General features: G+C 42.3%; 1 protein-coding gene across 1 annotated transcript in view; it reads right to left on the reverse strand.

Annotated features, from left to right (window-relative positions):
• The window catches only part of SLC1A1 (solute carrier family 1 member 1), a 281,630-nt gene that overhangs the window by 50,579 nt on the left and 214,391 nt on the right, over positions 1-16,660 (reverse strand). The window contains exons 6-7 of the mRNA XM_069228358.1: positions 8,768-8,863; positions 3,552-3,736 (exon numbers count right to left, since the gene is read on the reverse strand). Coding sequence (XP_069084459.1) covers positions 3,552-3,736; positions 8,768-8,863 — 281 coding nt within the window. The remainder of the gene's footprint in view (positions 1-3,551; positions 3,737-8,767; positions 8,864-16,660) is intronic.

The following is a 16,660-nucleotide window of genomic DNA, read 5'->3' on the forward strand; positions in this document are numbered from 1 at the left end:
TAAACTGATTCCAGGGACTTGGTAGGACAACCATTTTACCAAGTTGATATCATTTCTATGAGTGGGTGTTGCAGTGCCAGTTGTTGGCCATGTGTAGTGCTGGACCTACCACTGTTTTAAGCTCTTTTATGGCTGCAGTAACTAAAGAAGTGTAGTTTGTGAGAGGGAATGGGATTGGATTTACTATTTTTTGGGTGCATGTTCCATACCTAACCCCCCAGCCCCTATTTATTCCTTCTTCTTGCCTCCTATTGACTAGTAAGTATACCTCATTTTCCAAACAGTCCACTGTCCATCCCAAATGTAATACTAAAACTTAGGCCAATGTGTGGTTGCCACACATAAAAGATGGGGGAAGCAGAGACTGCATGTAGGTTTGTGATAGCATTTTGTAGTAAGTGAGTAGTACTAATGCAATACTAAATGTACTACAAGATGCAGTTTTCATGCCCCAATGTGTGATAAAACTGATGGGACCACCAACAAAGGTCAATCGTAATGTGTTTGTGTGGGTGTATATATGTATAAATCCAAGGGTTACAGGGACGTTAAAGTTCGGTTCAGTTTTTGTATGCATTTTCCTAACCATCACATCCCTGTAATCTCTGTTTGTTCCGTAAAATCCTAGGGTTTAAAAAAAAAAAGTAAAGCAATATTTAATTACTATACATTAATTCAACAGCTGTGTGAACTGCCTTTTGCCGTGCTTGGTGGGGGTTGGCCGCAGGGCCTGGCTGCAGGGTCTGGGAGTGGGTGAATGAGTGGCTGTATGGGTGTTTGACTGGGTGTGTGTGCCTGTGTACATAGGTGTGTGTGTATGAGTGGGTGTGTTGGTGCATGTGAGAGTGACTGTGTGGGTCTGTGAGCTGGTGTGTGGGTGGTATTGTGGGTCTGTGAGTGGATGTGTGAATATCTGTGATGGAATGGAAGAGAGAGAGATAGATTGTAATTGCAATGTTCTCTCCATGCAATGATTTCAAAGAGATAATTGCAAGATGTTTGGTATGAATGTTATAGTTATGTTTGGATGCAGAGCAGAACATAGTCACTTCTGGCCTAATGATCAAGGCTACGTAGGCTGAAGGGTCAAATCTTAGTATTGTTTGGCAGTGTGTTAGTTCATTCACTAGTGTTTTGACTGTACCTTCCTAGTGATGGAACATTCATGTTTCTTTCCAATCACATGTGTGGGTTGAATGCCATAGAAATTTCTGGTGAGAGTAAGGTAGGGGGTCACCTGTGGTGTAATGGTTAAGATCACACACCCTCCCACTGAAAGTTGAGGGTTCTATTCCAGGTGTGTCTGTGGTCTTTTCCCTTCTTTAATTTAATTTAAACTTCAAAAGTTAAAGATTCATACTGAAAGGTGATCTTACTCATTTTAAATGACAAATACACTTTTCTTTTTAATCTGTTCTTAAATATCTCATTCTATGTATATCATTCATCAAAGCCCAAATCACTCTCTCTGAATCTCTTGATCACTCTTTCTCTCTCTATCTCTCTCACGGTTGGGTGGGTAGGAGAGTTGGCCGCAGGGCCTGGCTGAAGGCTGTGTGCGGCGCAAGGCTGGGTGGTTTTAGGTGGGTGGTTATAGGTGGTTGGCTGTAGGCCCTGCGCCCAAACACCGCCATGCACAACCGAAGGCGATGTGTTTTCGCTGGTTGGATTAATGTATAGTCATGAAAATTACATAAAAAAACATATAAACTGACTGAAAAAAACAAAGGTTACAGAGACGTTATAGTTAAGAAATAGAATTTAAAAAAACCCATAGAAATTCACTTAAAAAACAAAGGTCACAGGGACGTTATAGTTAGGTTCTGAATTTACTTATGCAAAAACATAGACATTCCTAGAAATTCATTAGTTATAGTTATTTCAAGTAACTATAACTCATGCTCTAACGTAACTATAACTTGTGCCTATGCCATGCACTGTTAATTACCCCACATAGTACATCACTCATGACATCATTGATAATATCAATGTAACATGTGCATTAGAATTATTTAGCAGAAAACTGTGCATGGCGGGGGCGCAAGTTATACTTACCTTAGGGTACGAGTTACATTTTTTTGAGATAACCATAACTGGTGAATTTCTATGGTTTTGTACGAGTAAATTCAGAACCTAACTATATCTTTCCTGTAACCTTTGTTTTTTTAAGTGAGTTTATATGTTTTTTTAAAAATTCTATTACCTAACTATAATGTCCCTGTATCCATTGTTTTTTTTCAGTGAATTTATATTCATATATACACACACACACACACACACAAATGTGTGTGTGCGCATGTGTATGTGTGTGTTTGTGTACATCCAAAGTCAGATTTAAACATCTTCAGCAAATAATCTGCTTTGCAGTGGAAGGAAGCGAGGCATGGTGCAGTGTCTGTTTTTTCAGTGTTATCTCGTGTGGTGGTGGGGCCCAAGGGTTCCAGGACAAATGTGCCTGAGGCAAGGGACCCATCTGCCCCTTTCCCCCTAGAGATGCCAGTGTCGAGATGCTAATAAAAAGGAATGTGAACTCTGGCCTTGCACCAGTATGAGAGCTGATCAAGATCTTTAATGCAGCTGGGCCCATCTGTCATCTGCCCTATTGAATCAATGATCTGTCTGCCCACTAACTAACATATATTCATCCAATTGCTATTAGCCCACCCACATCTATTCAATCATCTCGCCATTCTTATCCATGCATCCCTACTCCCACCTTACCACTATTATCTATTCCCGTACACCCTATCATTCACCCATCTGGCCCTAGCCATGCATGCGTTCACTTTTCAAATCCAAAGCACTAGACCTTCTTCCCTCAATGCACTACTTCCTTTTCTACCCAGTTGCTTACACTGGTCTTAGAGAATCTAAAATACACCTGAACTACTCCTAATGTAGATGCCTGCCCCTATCCCATTTGGGGCACAGTATATCTACATTGTTTTTACAATAAGTACACTTTTAAATCTCTATGTGTGCCGTTTACATGACTGTACATCTTTCCTCATACCACATACTCTTATATAACATACAAGGGTAGTTTTTGTTTCTGCCATTCCTCGGTTCAACAGGTTCAGGAACACCGGATTCACATCAAAATGTGAAAATAAACACGTACTGTGCAAATATTTTTATTCATAACCATTGTAAATGTATTTTATAGAAAACACCATTAAAACGGTCATGCATTTAGCCCTTCTAAATCTCGGCTGGACATGTTTTTGATCGTTTCATGTGTCCTCTCTGATACCGTAGTTACCTACCTATAATCAGAAGCTTCAGGACGGCTTTGAAACATAATTTGACAATAGTAGATTACAGATTATGGAGCCAGCCTGCTACTGCTATCGTCAAATGATTAATTATTTATATATAAAGTCTGGCTTTCACGTATAGTTTCTATGCACAGGAGTACCTGGATTGCAAGTTAGAAAGTAGTGAATTGTTCTCATTTTTATAAAGTTTACAAGCTAAAAATAATAAATTAGTGTGCACAAAAGTTATAGTGAGCATAGGATGCAGTGGCCTTGGGTGAAAGCAGAACTCACCACATGATGATCTGCACTATCTGCATGGTTGCGTCGTTGAGAGCATTGAAGAAGTCCACCAGCACTTGGCCCTTTTCACCCATCTTGCCGATCACAAGTCCAAAGACGAGACAAAAAACGATCAAGCCCAGGACATTCACGCCATCAGAGTACAAACCCACAATCTTAAATTCCAGGGTTTTGTTCTATAAGAATGAACAAAAAACACAAAATTGAGGTTCCATTTAAAAGAGCTCTTTGCTACAGCTCCAATCTAGGCAGATAGCCATTAAATATGGCCACAGACAGTGCTTAATTTGTGCAGGAAGTTGCAGGTGGTGGGTACTGGCTCTCGTTATTTATCATCAACAAGCTTTGACCTAGAGCAGTGGTTCCCAACCTGTGGTCCAGGGACCCCTGGGGGTCCGTGAAGTCTCCTCAGGGGGACCATGACTGCTTAGAAATTTTAATAATATTAACAGATTAGGTCCCCAGCTTTTAGTAATGACTCAGCGGGGTCCCCGGATTCCAATAATGATTCAGCGAGGGTCCCTGGGTTCCAGTAATGATTAAGTGGGGGTCCACAGAAGTCAAAAGGTTGGGAACCACTGACCTAGAGTAGGAGAGGGAGAAAAAAAAATGAAAGACAAAGAGAAATTTAGGAAACAGTAACAAAAAGAGAAAGCAGAGATGTACAGAGAACCTGCAAGAGTGAGACAGAAAAGAGGTGTAGGTTGGTGGAAGAAAGAGGCATTAAGTGGACTTGAGTAGGCAAACTTGGCTTTCAGCAACCCCAACATTCAATAGTGCCAGTAGTGGGCTCTTAAGGAAATCTCTGGGGTCCTGCACTTGGAGGCCAGATTTACAAAGCATTTTTGCAGTCCCAGACATGCCTTTTCCTTATGTACAAACCACAAAGTGCAATTCAGCAACATGTTACCGAAGCGCAATTTGGGTGTGCGACCCAGTACTGATTCGGCATTTGGAAGGGAAGTGCTTAGCGTATTCCTTCCAAATTCAGAATCACAGTGGTATGTGTTAATGTTCTGCAAGTGAAATCTGGCTGCAAAACATTAATATTTACCTACCTCCTCAAAGGAAGCGGTAAGCCATTTGCAAACGGGTAAGGGACCCCAGGTGCCCCTTCCCCTTTTAACTGCAGAACTGTATTTTTTAATATTAAGCAGCAGTCCGATGGACCACTGCCTTAGTTGAACTTCTCATATTTTTTAAAACACATTCTGTTTTCCTATAGGGTTAAATGGGCTGCATTTAAAAGAAAATTCTTTATTTAAAAGCAATCATAGACATGGTAGTCTGCTGACCTCAGCAGGGCACCATCCCTGTGATGACTGCGATTCCTAGAGGGTCGCAATTTAAGTCACTGGGGATGAGATCATGCAGAGTGGCTTTAACATAAGCGTTCAATCCTCAGAATGTAATGTTTAATGTCCGATTAGTGCACTTTCTGGACATCTTTAAGGATATGGTTGAAGAAAACTCTGTTATTACGCCAGAGAATAAGACTGTTTGATGAGTGTGGGTTTTCAAAGAGCTTTTGAAAGGGATGGGTCACTAGGGAGTAGCAGGCCTATTCAACCCCGTGCCCTTCACCTCTATATCAAGGTTAGCAAAATAAGACTTATTACCTAAAGGGTCCACTGACTTGACAAGTTGCTAGGGGCTATGAGCGCCATTCAGCTCCTATGCCACCTTGCAGCCTTAGGGGCCTTAGTAAACTTTACTTAACCCTGAACTCTCCCTCTCCTTATCAGGGACAGCTAGACAAGAGACCCCCTGAAGGGTATACAGACATGACAGGTTGCTAGGGGCTATGAGCATTTTCCAGCACCTATCCCGTCTTGCTGTCCCATGGCCCTTAATTCAAGAGGCACCACTTGCACTTATTTATTGCTCTAGCACACTAGCACTTTATGCTTTCCTGTCTCGCTGCCTTAGGGCCCTTAGTTAAAACTCAAAATCGAGAAGCACCACTTGCACCTTACTTATTGCACTAGCACTCCAGCACTTTACACGCCCATTGGATCAGTTAGCTGACCCATGACGTCATCAAGGTAGGTACACAGCATCATGTGATTTAAGTCAGAGTGTTTTTAAACTGATCTAACTGACGGCTCGTCCAGGAGCATAACTTGGCGAGTTTTTAACTTGGTTTATTTAGTTGAGTTGTTAGGGAGCAGTAAGTGTGCCTAGAACTTGACTCCACTAGCATTGGGAAACATCTTAGCCCTTTGCTCGTGGTAGGTGTCCAGAAGATACGGTTTGTAACAATGGAGGTATTATGGATAAGTAGTGTGGGTCCTATAAATTGTCATGTTTTAAATTGTTGAAGGGTATGTTTGCAATCTGATTTTGTTAGCGGTATGTGCATGTATATTATGTAATGGTTTATGGTTTCATTGTCTAACAAAATACATTTACTACTACTAGTGGGTCGCAATTTGTGACCTATATCATTAATATTCATGAGGAAGCTCGAACTGCGACCCACGAGGACGTGGTAATTTGCCAACTGTCCTATTATTACTTAGGTCGGTTTGCAGATTACCACAATGGATGCAAAAATACTGGCCCCACATTGCAGTTAGTATTTTGCAACATTTGCTTTGTATATCTGGCTCCTAGTGTTTACAAGATTAGTGGTAGATAGTTGTGTTTCTATTTCAGTGTTATTGATGTGTTTATAGTTCTAGATGGAAAGTTAAATTGACAACATTCACTAATGGTTTCTTGCCACTGCAAAAAACATCACAACTATTGCTCCCTGAAAACTAATATAGTAATTTGATTTAAAAAAAAACTGGGGCTCCATTACAACTGAGAACCCCTTTGGGGCAATAGGTTAGTACAGAAATGAATAACATCATGGTGCATCAAATATATAAAGCCCTGCACACCCCTCAGTATGTTGGATGGTACAAACTATAAGCCTGAAAAAAGAAATAGCTTGTATTGCACAGATATGGGCAGTCACAGTCTGCTAGGAAAGCAGAAAACAAGATTAGTCTGTGTTATTGAACCTACTTCAGTGGGTTTATGGATATGGCCTGTGACCAGCCCTGCCATGCCCACACGTCCTTAACCTAGGAAGGGGCTATTATCGCTAAAACCAAGCAGGTTCCAGTCATCTCAGGAGCTTCCAACCTGCCACAAGCAGATTAACACTGCCCTTTAATCCTCTTTGAATCCTCTGTGCTATATGGCCCTTACAAGTGACCTATTGACCGGCCAGGCCAGTAACATGTATCAATAGCTATGGTTATATTCAAGAAAAGCACAGGTTTATGAGGTTATTGTTTTGATTGTTAGCTGAGAAACCACTGAAATTTGACAATATAGTTTAGCACTGCTCATAACGTGATACACAATGTCATAGATGACATCACAAATAAATCATCAATGTCATCACTGGTGACATCATATATATCACCTCAGCATTGGCATAATTGATGACAACATTGTGAATAGGCAATTTTGTGTAGGGGTATGCATTCTTATTTATTAATATAGCATTGTTATTTACTGTTATGTATTGTTATGGAATAGCACTTCATTATTGAAAAGTACTGGGCCAAACCCTTGTCCGAACAGAACCCACTGTGCTACTATTTGCTGTATATAACGGAGGTTGCACGAAGGGCCTGGCTGGCCAGGCCTTGTTGCAAATTCATGCCTGAACGTACACCACAATGCATGAACAAAGGCTGGTTTGCAGTTTTGCAGTTCTGGTTGAATGGAAGGCGTTGCTAACTCCCTGTATGGACACATGCAGTGGTCAAGGCCTGTGGCCATTTGCTGCATTGGTTAAGCGAGAGACTGCGCCCAGCCCCCTGTGAACCTAGACATATTTCTACAGCCAACAGTTTTCTTTTACATCTCTTCCACTTTGCCTGTAGTCCTGCAGCAGGACAAAAGGCAGATATTACATGCTTAGTCTTTTCAACACAGTAATAATGATTTCTAGTTTCATACTCAAATCACTTTCAATAGTCAATTTGAAACTGCTGCCTTCTGTGTCAACATTTCCTTTACTTGTATGGAATTACACTGCCATAGAAATGCCACCAATGGTGTTAATGGTGAGTTGATATGTAATGTCACCAGTAATATCTTTGTGAATACTATTTGCAATGTAATTTGTAACATCTTGTGTGAGGTCATGAGGAGTGCACTGGGAAGAACAGTATGGTTATCCGTAACTAGTGAATTTTGGTGGCTTTTAGCATGAATATCATAACCATATCTTTAGCTGACTTTTTCATTGAATACTTGTGATTTTTAATCAGTTTTGTGAGCAAAACTAACCATACCTTATTTTTAATAAAGTATTTTTCAGAGACTTTTTGGATTTTTACAATATAATGAATTTAGCTTCCATGTTAATATAATATAGTTTGTATACCCTTCGACAGTGTGTAGGAACACTGGACAAAGAGCATGTACTGCGGCCAGGTCCCAAGCCAACCCACGGCCCTGAATGCCCTGAGGCCAGGCCATTGGCCACAGCCTATGCCACCGTGATCATTGTGCACAGCCTTTGGCATTGAGGCGGACCCACTGCCTCCTAGACCACCTCAGATGGTCTGCAGTCCTCTACTGTGGACCCTGAGCATAGACACTATGACAGCCTCTATACCACAGTGCAAACATTACACAGCCTTTGGGCATGTGCAGTGGGAGTAGTATCAGTCATACTGTCTTTTGGCTAGGATGTGTACCAGCCCATGTGCCACAAGGTCCGATGTGCGCAGCCAAAAGGTGTTTAATAAACTACTTTTTTCACTTCCGAAACACCACTCCCCCTCAGAGCGCATGTGTGTTTGGACGGCCATCTTGGGCCAGCCAAGCACACATGTGCAGTAGGCTTTCTCCAGCCCAGCATCACAGTTGCCGGGCAGGAGAGAGCCTACACAGGTTCCCAGTCTGCCCGGGAGCACCCTGGCTGGGCACTCCCAGCCAACCCTGACGTTGCTCTGAGCAGAGTCAGGATTGGCCGCAGGGCAGGCTGGGAGCCTGTGCCTGCCTGCAGCAGGGGAGCAGCATGGCATCAGAGAAGGTAAGTGTGTTTTGTAATTTTTTTTAAATAAATTTAATGTTTATTACCCGACCTGTGCACCTGCCCGCCCCTTCTGCACCCGCGAGCTGTTCCTGATAAGCTGTTTCCCTGTGAAATCAGTGCAAACAGTACCCAGTAGGAACGCCTCCTCTCAGCTTACCACACTCAAGATTTCCTCTGGGCTCGAGCTGTTCTTATCTGGGACCGTAGTGTTCTTTTCAGGTGGGCTTTTCAACTCTTCACGCTTTGTTTTGTACTGTATTAGGGAAAAATAAGATTGTAGAATTCAGCTAAATAGTCAGGAGTACAGCAGCAGTAAAGAAGACGGAACACACAGTCTCAGTGGTGGACGAAAGCCATAATAACTGAGATGTGGGCATCAGGCAGCCGGCAGGAAGGTTCATAAAGCACATGAGTAGGTGTTAGATGACCTTTTGCTTGCAAATCACTTCCATTCTGTGTTTACCAGTTGATGAATCATGTTTACAGCTCAGTGGTTAGTGCAATTAGAGCCCAACTGTCCCTTGTGCCTCTTTTATATTTGTTTATTTGTGTGGTTGGACATAACAGGCATGCAATCCCACAACCAGCTGTTGTGCTGACCTGTAAACAGTTAGCTCATGCAGGTCCCATCTTTTAACTCTGTGATACACATGGGGTACAAAACGATTATGTTTGGATAAATATTGCACCTCCTCTCCTTATCGTCCTCTGCTGGCCCCGTAGATATCATCTCACTCACCCTCACACCCACTTCCAGCATGTCACTTATTCATGCCAACCTCACCCTAGTTCATCTTCATCAGGATTCAGCACCGACAGAAACAATCAGTGCTCCAAATTAGAGTGTACTGTCCAGTACAAAATACATTTACTTCTTTCAAAGCAAGAGTATCTGTACTTCTCAGCACTTCTACAAATCACTTACAGGAGAGTACCAATACCTTTCACAAGCAAACAGGTAGAGTGGATACTGAGTACCAGCATCTCTACATTTTCATTTAAAGCACTGGGTACAATCTTAAAAAGTGGCCATGGACCTGCCTGTCCACCCACTACTTCTTTTATTGGGAAATTTGGGTGTATAATTATCATTCTATCCATGCTCTTTATCACTTCTATGTTAATGCTTCTGAAGAGCAAGTTACTTACCTTCCGCAATGCTTTCTCTGGTGGATACAGTAGCAAGCTGTGGATTCCTCACCTTTTGAATGCTCCCAATGCGCCAGCATTCAATGGAAATATTTTCTTTCTAGCTCTCCAAGTCGACGAGGACGTCACAATAACATGATTCTGCATGCGACTCCGTGTGACGTCATCAGGGTCATAAGAAGTCCTCGATGGAATGCTGACGTCAGTTTCACCAACTTTATTTACCGTGCCTTTGAGGCGAATGGTTGAACACCAACATCACAAGCACAATATGTGCGAACTCAACACAGTAACATATATATATATATATATATATATATATATATATATATATATATATATATATTCAAGAAAACTGGTGCATAATAATCGCACACCAAGGGCTGCACATCATCCAAAAACAGGCTCGTAAAAAATAGTCAAAAGCCACTAACGAATAATTTCATCGGCTGCTATTTATTGAAAAGAATTTAAATGCAGGTAAATTCGACCCGCAAAAAGTGGTACAGAAGCACAAAAAGAAAATCAATAATGTGCCCACCATAAACAGACAAACACACGCTGTCCCAACCAAATGTCTACGCGTTTCGGCCGAAGCCTTCAACAGGACATTGGCAGACATTTTACACTCAACTATTTAAACCATATGGTCCTTCTTTGTTGTTAACTGCATAACTCAAGAGAAGTACAAACAGAGCGGCCATTTTGTAACGTGGCAATTCTAAGTTTGAAAATAAGAGACTGCTAATCCTATGCTCTGATTGGGATAAAAACTTCAAATATGACATTATATATTTCTTTCATATTATACTGCAATATCACATATATGGTCTGGTCGCCTATAGATACATGAAAAATAATTATAATCACAATTGATGATTGTTAAATACAAGGAAAGGAATGTCCTATATATGAGATTTTTTCTCTTTTTCTCTTCCTTTTTCCTTTTTACTCTTAATATCAACATGTTGTCCACTTTTTGCCTAATAATTTTAAAAGCCTGATATATAAATAAATAAATATATAAATATATATACTGTCAATTAATTACAATACACTCAATCTATATACGAGCTATAAATAGGTGACTAAGTAGATAGAATAAATTCAATCAATTCTAAGAGGGAGAAACCAATAAAAATCATGTCCAGAACGGACAAATATATAAATAGATGTTAATAACCAAAATTCTGTACAATTTATATAAATATCTCCATTACTCTTAATAACAATATCAAATTTCATTTTAAATAGATCATAATACAATTCATTAAATTAATCCTAATCCTCTGAATGTTAATATATTCTAAAATAGAAAAAAGTTAATATACCCATATCATAGGCGAACCTATCATTAATAAAGAAACTGCAAACAAACCCAACAAATTCAGCAACAGGAAAATATATAAACACACCGCTCGCCTCCCCAAGAGCATATATTACAGTATAAAGATAAATTAGATGAGTGTAACACCCTAAAGTGAATTAATATATAATAAAAATAAAATAACAAAGTAAACTAAATTACAATCCGGAAATATCATAAACCAATAGGGGATCCTAAAAAGCAATATTTTAAAAAATCAAATGAATTTCATATTTTCTACTGGAAAAAATATATATATAAAAATATATATATATATATATAAAGAGATCAAAAAGTCTCACAGATGGACATGAAGCTCTGCGTCCAAATTGTGACCCCAGGGGTGTTCTGTGCCTAAAAGTAAAATCATTTTCGACTCAGTTTGTCTCAAATGCGCAGTTCTGTTCCCTCCCCGGGGATGGGCAGCAATGGTTTTAACACCATAAAATATTAAAGAGCTGCAATTACCTTCATGTACCTCCCAAAAATGTTTAGCTAAGGGGTAAAATGGATCATGATTCTTGATAGCTCTAAGATGTTGTAAGAACCTGACTTTCAATTCACATATACCTATATAAACATACATTCTGAATACATAGATTTCCAGAGTTACATAATCTTGGTATATCTGGGAGGCAGGTGGGACTGTGAGGAAGCCACAGGTAGATACTGTATCCACCAGAAAAAGTGTTACCAAAGGTAAGTAACTTGTTCTTCTGATGGATACATCTACCTGTGTATTCCTCACCTTTTGAATAGAATTCCAAACCAGTTACAACACTCGGAGGGAGATGCCTGTCTGGCTATACCAAGAAATCCTGCAGCACTGAATGAGCAACATTACCGTCCCTCCTCACTTTCAGCAGTAATGTTTTGTGAAAGTGTGGAGGGAAGCCCAAGTTGCTGCCTTGCAAATGTCAACAACAGGTACACCTCTCTAGTCAAAGCAGAAGTGGCAGACTTAGCTCTGGTTGAATGAGCTCTAATGCCTTCAGAAGGATCTTTCTTTGCTTGAGAGTAACATTTTTATACAAAGAATGACTTACTTTGAGAGTGTTTTTTTGTGGACGACTTTGCCCTTCATCTTGCCCATGTAGCCAATGAAGAGCTGATCATCCGTCCTGACGTCTTTTGTCCTGTCCACATAGAAGGTAAGTGCTCTGTCCGGATCCAGACAATGTTGCCTTTCCTCCTCCTTCAAAGGATGGGAAGGAGGGTAAACGGACGGAAGGGTGATGGACTGCCCTAAATGGAACGGTGTCACTACCTCAGGTAGGAAAGCTGCCCTGGTTCTCAAACCCACCTTATGAGCATGGAAGGTTGCAAAAGGAAGCTGGCTAAAACGTCTAGCCAGCATGATAACTATTAGAAAAACAGTCCTAAATGTAAGAAGTCTCAACGGGCAACTATGAAACGGTTGAAACGGTGAACACATCGGATATGTTGAGACTAAATTTAAATCCCACTGAGGCATTATAAATGAAATGGGAGGAAACGCATTAGTCAAACCCTTTAGAAACCTCAATACTATAGGGGACTTAAACAAAGAGAGTTGATCAGGTAAACAAATAAAAGCTGACAGCGCAGATAGGTAACCCTTCACTGTCGCAACTGTGCAAGCTTGTTGCACTAGGGAAAAAGCAAATTGCAAAACATTAGATAGATGGGCCTTTAAAGGATCAATGTGTCTCTCCTCACACCATTTGACAAATTTTGCCTCTCTGCCCGCATAGACAGTCTTGGTGGAGTGTCACCTGGCGGATAAAATAACATCCACCACTTCAGGGAGCAGAAAAAAATAACTTAGATTGCCCGCTGACTCTCTAGGCATGTAGGTGCAGATTCTGGAGGTGGGGGTGTAGAGCCTGCCACTGCAACTGCGAGAGGAGGTCTGCCCTGTGAGGGAGACGGAGCGGAACACAGAGTGGGAATTGAAGGAGGCCTGTGTACCACACCCTTCTTGGCCAATCCGGGGCTATTAATATGACTTGGGCCCGGTCCTGGCGAATCGTTCTCAGAACCCGTGGAATCAAGGGTATGGAATGAAACGCGTAAAGTAGCCTGTTGCTCCAGCTCAACTGAAACATGTTCCGCAGTGCTCCCTGCATCGGAATCTGTAGGGTGCATAACAATGGGCAGTGTGCATTCTCGCAAGTGTCAAACAGGTCTATGTGAGGGGTCCCCCACAACTGGAAGACGTGAAGAACCACCTCCCGATGGAGACGCCACTCGTGATTGGCTGAAAAGTGCTGGGTGAGGTTGTCCGCATGTACGTTGAGAACTCCAGCCAAACGATTTGCTACTATGCAAATCTGATGGTCCTGAGCCCGGGACCAGAGTTGCAGAGCCTGTCTGCAGAGAAGGTATGCCCCTACTCCTCCCTCTTTGTTGATGTAACACATAGCGATAGTGTTGTCTGTCAAGACTTGTACCGACTAACCCCAAAGGGATGGGAGGAAGGCCTTGAGAGCTAGACATATCGCCTGTAACTCCAACAGATTGATGTGAAACATCTGTTCTACTGGCGACCAAAGACCTTTGGTCTACAGATCCCACAGATGCGCTCCCCAACCTAGAGTGGAAGCATCCGTTAAAACTGTGGTCACTGGAGGTGGAAGACAAAACGGCCTCTGGAGATTGTTATTCACTCCTTGAGATCTCCTTTGTGTTGAAATCACTGCTTGCAGAGGCAGCACTGGAGAGCCCTCATGTGCCAACGTGCATGAGTGACCAGCAAAATACAGGAAGTGAACCGACCAAGCAGGCATAGGATCTTTAGGACCAGAATATTCACTCCATTCTGAAAACATTGGAATCATAGCCTGATTCTCCTGAATACTCTGAGGAGGAGGAAAGGCATGGTTCAATGTTGTGTCCAGTACTCCCACTGTGAACAGGAGACTTTGAGAGGGTTTCAGGTGAGACTCAGGCACATTCAACGAAAAGCCCAGGTTGAACAACAACTGGGTTGTCATCTGCAGACGGTGCAACACTAACCCTTGTGATTTGGCTTTGATCAGCCAATCATCCAGGCAAGGTAATAGAGAAATTCCCTTCCTTCTGAGATGCACTACAACCACTGTCATTACCTACGTGAAGACTCGAGGTGCGAAAATAAGACCAAATGGAAGGACCACAAACTGGTAGTGCTGTGAACCCACCATGAAACAGAGATACTTCCAGTGCGACTTCAGAATGGGGTTATGAAAATATGCATCCTACAAGTCTATAAAAAACATCCATTCTTCCTTGTCCAGTGCAAGAAGCACCTGTGCTAGGGTCAGCAATTTGAACTTCTCCTATTTGAGGAACCAATTCAAAATCCTCAGGTCCAGAATGGGTCTCAATTGACCATCTTTCTTGAGAATCAGGAAATATCTTGAATAACGTCCCTGACCCCTTTCCTGCTCCGGACCAACTCCACTGCGCCCTTTAAGAGATTTTGAACCTCCTGCCGGTGCTCTTCTGAGCAAAAAGATTGTTGAGGACAGAAGGGAGGGGGAAACTCCTGAAAGGGAAGGGTATAACTATTCTCTATAATGCTCAGCACCCACAAATCCCACTTGTGAAGAAAATGAAGCAACCTTCCCTCTACGGGCAACACATGCTGCTGGATGGGGAGAGAACTAGAACTGCTTCTCTCACAAGTTCCCAGCGTAAGAGGAAGAGGAGGAGGAGGAGGAGGAGGAGGAGGAAGGTGGCTGGGCGGCACCACCTGATCTAAGTCCTCCACGACCTCTGTAGGATCTGTCGAGGGGGTTGACAGGCTGTTGACCTTGGAGCTGCTGCCTCCCTCGAAAGGAGTAGCTACGGCCAAACCCCTGAACCTACCAAATGGTTTGTAGGTTGTGGAGAATGTCTGAAGGGCCAAAGATTTAGAAGTGGCCTTACCATCCATAAATCTTTCTAGGGCAGAGCCAGCATTGGCACCAAAAAGTCTAAATCCATCAATGGAAGATACATTAGAGTGGACTGTACATCAGAGGAAAACCCCAATCCTCTGAGCTATGCATGCATTCTGGTCACAATTGAAGTCCCCATCGTTCTAGCAACAGAGTCTGCAGTGTCCAGCCCTGATTGTATCACCTGTTTTGCTGCTGCCTGACTATCTTTGAAAAGCTCTGCAAAATGGCCTGTACATCCTGTGGCAATTTAGAGATGACCTCTTTTGCTGAATCCATCAACGCATGAATTTACCTGCCAAGTACACAAGTTGCATTGACTGACTTTAGTGCCATGCTTTCTGAAGAAAAGGTCTTTTTCGCCAATTGTTCCATACGGTTCAATTCTCCATTGTCAGGAGTTGTAGGTAATGATCCAGGAGCCTATTTAGATGAACAAGAAGCTTGCACCACCAAGCTTTCAGGAGTTGGATGCTGACTCGAGAATTGCGGGTCACCTGGTGCAACTCTGTACTTCCTGGCTATGGATTTGGAAACTGCAGGAGTAGTAACAGGCTTCTTCCATATATCTAATTTTGGCTACGGCAATGCGTCATTAAATGGAACAAGGGGTTCTGATGATGAGTTAGAAGAATGGAGAATCTCAATCAAAATATTAGATTTCAACTCTGTAGCAGGCAAAGGCAATTCTAAAAGTTCTGCTGCCTTTCTAATTTCACCACTCAGCGGATGTATCAAGCCCACTTGCTGTCTCAAGTCCTTGAAAGTTATGGGGTGGCACTGGTATCTCTTCTTCTTCCAGCTCCCGCTGTTCTTCCAAATACTGCTGTTCCTCTAACAGTCTCAAAGCTTCCCTCCTTGATCTCAGCCTGGATTGCAGACGTGGCGTTGATAGAGAATTTACAGATGTTGATGAAGCCTGCTGAGGCAAAGGCGAAGCAGGATCTGTACTCCGCACCGGAGTAGATTGAGTCAACACCGGTCTATCTAATGTCAGTACTGGCGCTGCCGGTGCCACCATCTCCGATGGAGGTGGTGTCTTCTTCTGCTTCAATCCAGCCACTCATATGGAGTCGAAGGCAGAAAAGGCATGAATGGAACCTGCCTATATGGCACCGGTATTTCAAGATTAAATGCCAAAGGACCCATGGGGCCAGCAGGCGCACCAGAGAGGACCACTGCTCTATTGAAAATGCTAAACATAGGCTAGATACTCTTGTTCCTTTTGTGGACTTCAAGCTTTCCCTGTCACCTGATCTTCCAACTCCTGACCTTGTGTGGATGCAGGAAAAAATTGAGCCACAGGACTCGAAGGCGATGCCGATATCTCCACCAAACATGGTGCCGGTGAAGCGTCAGTTGACTTCTGTTGAGGAGAGAGAGTGGGACTCACTTACCAAATTGTGTGGCACTGAGATCTGAAAGTCGGAGAAACTGATCAAGGGCTGTCATCACAAGATGAGCGAAGCCTTGAACCATGATGACATTGTTTCTTGTGCGATCTCGAAGATCTATGCGATGAAGACTCTTCCCGAGGCCTGGATCTTCATCGGCCTCTCTTCCCCTTCTTTGCCTTTGACAGAAAGAGCTTTGCCTCTCTTTCTTTAAGAGCCTTCAGATTCATGCTCTGACA

The sequence above is a fragment of the Pleurodeles waltl genome, chromosome 1_1, assembly GCF_031143425.1.
Source record: "Pleurodeles waltl isolate 20211129_DDA chromosome 1_1, aPleWal1.hap1.20221129, whole genome shotgun sequence".
Lineage (NCBI taxonomy): Eukaryota > Metazoa > Chordata > Amphibia > Caudata > Salamandridae > Pleurodeles > Pleurodeles waltl.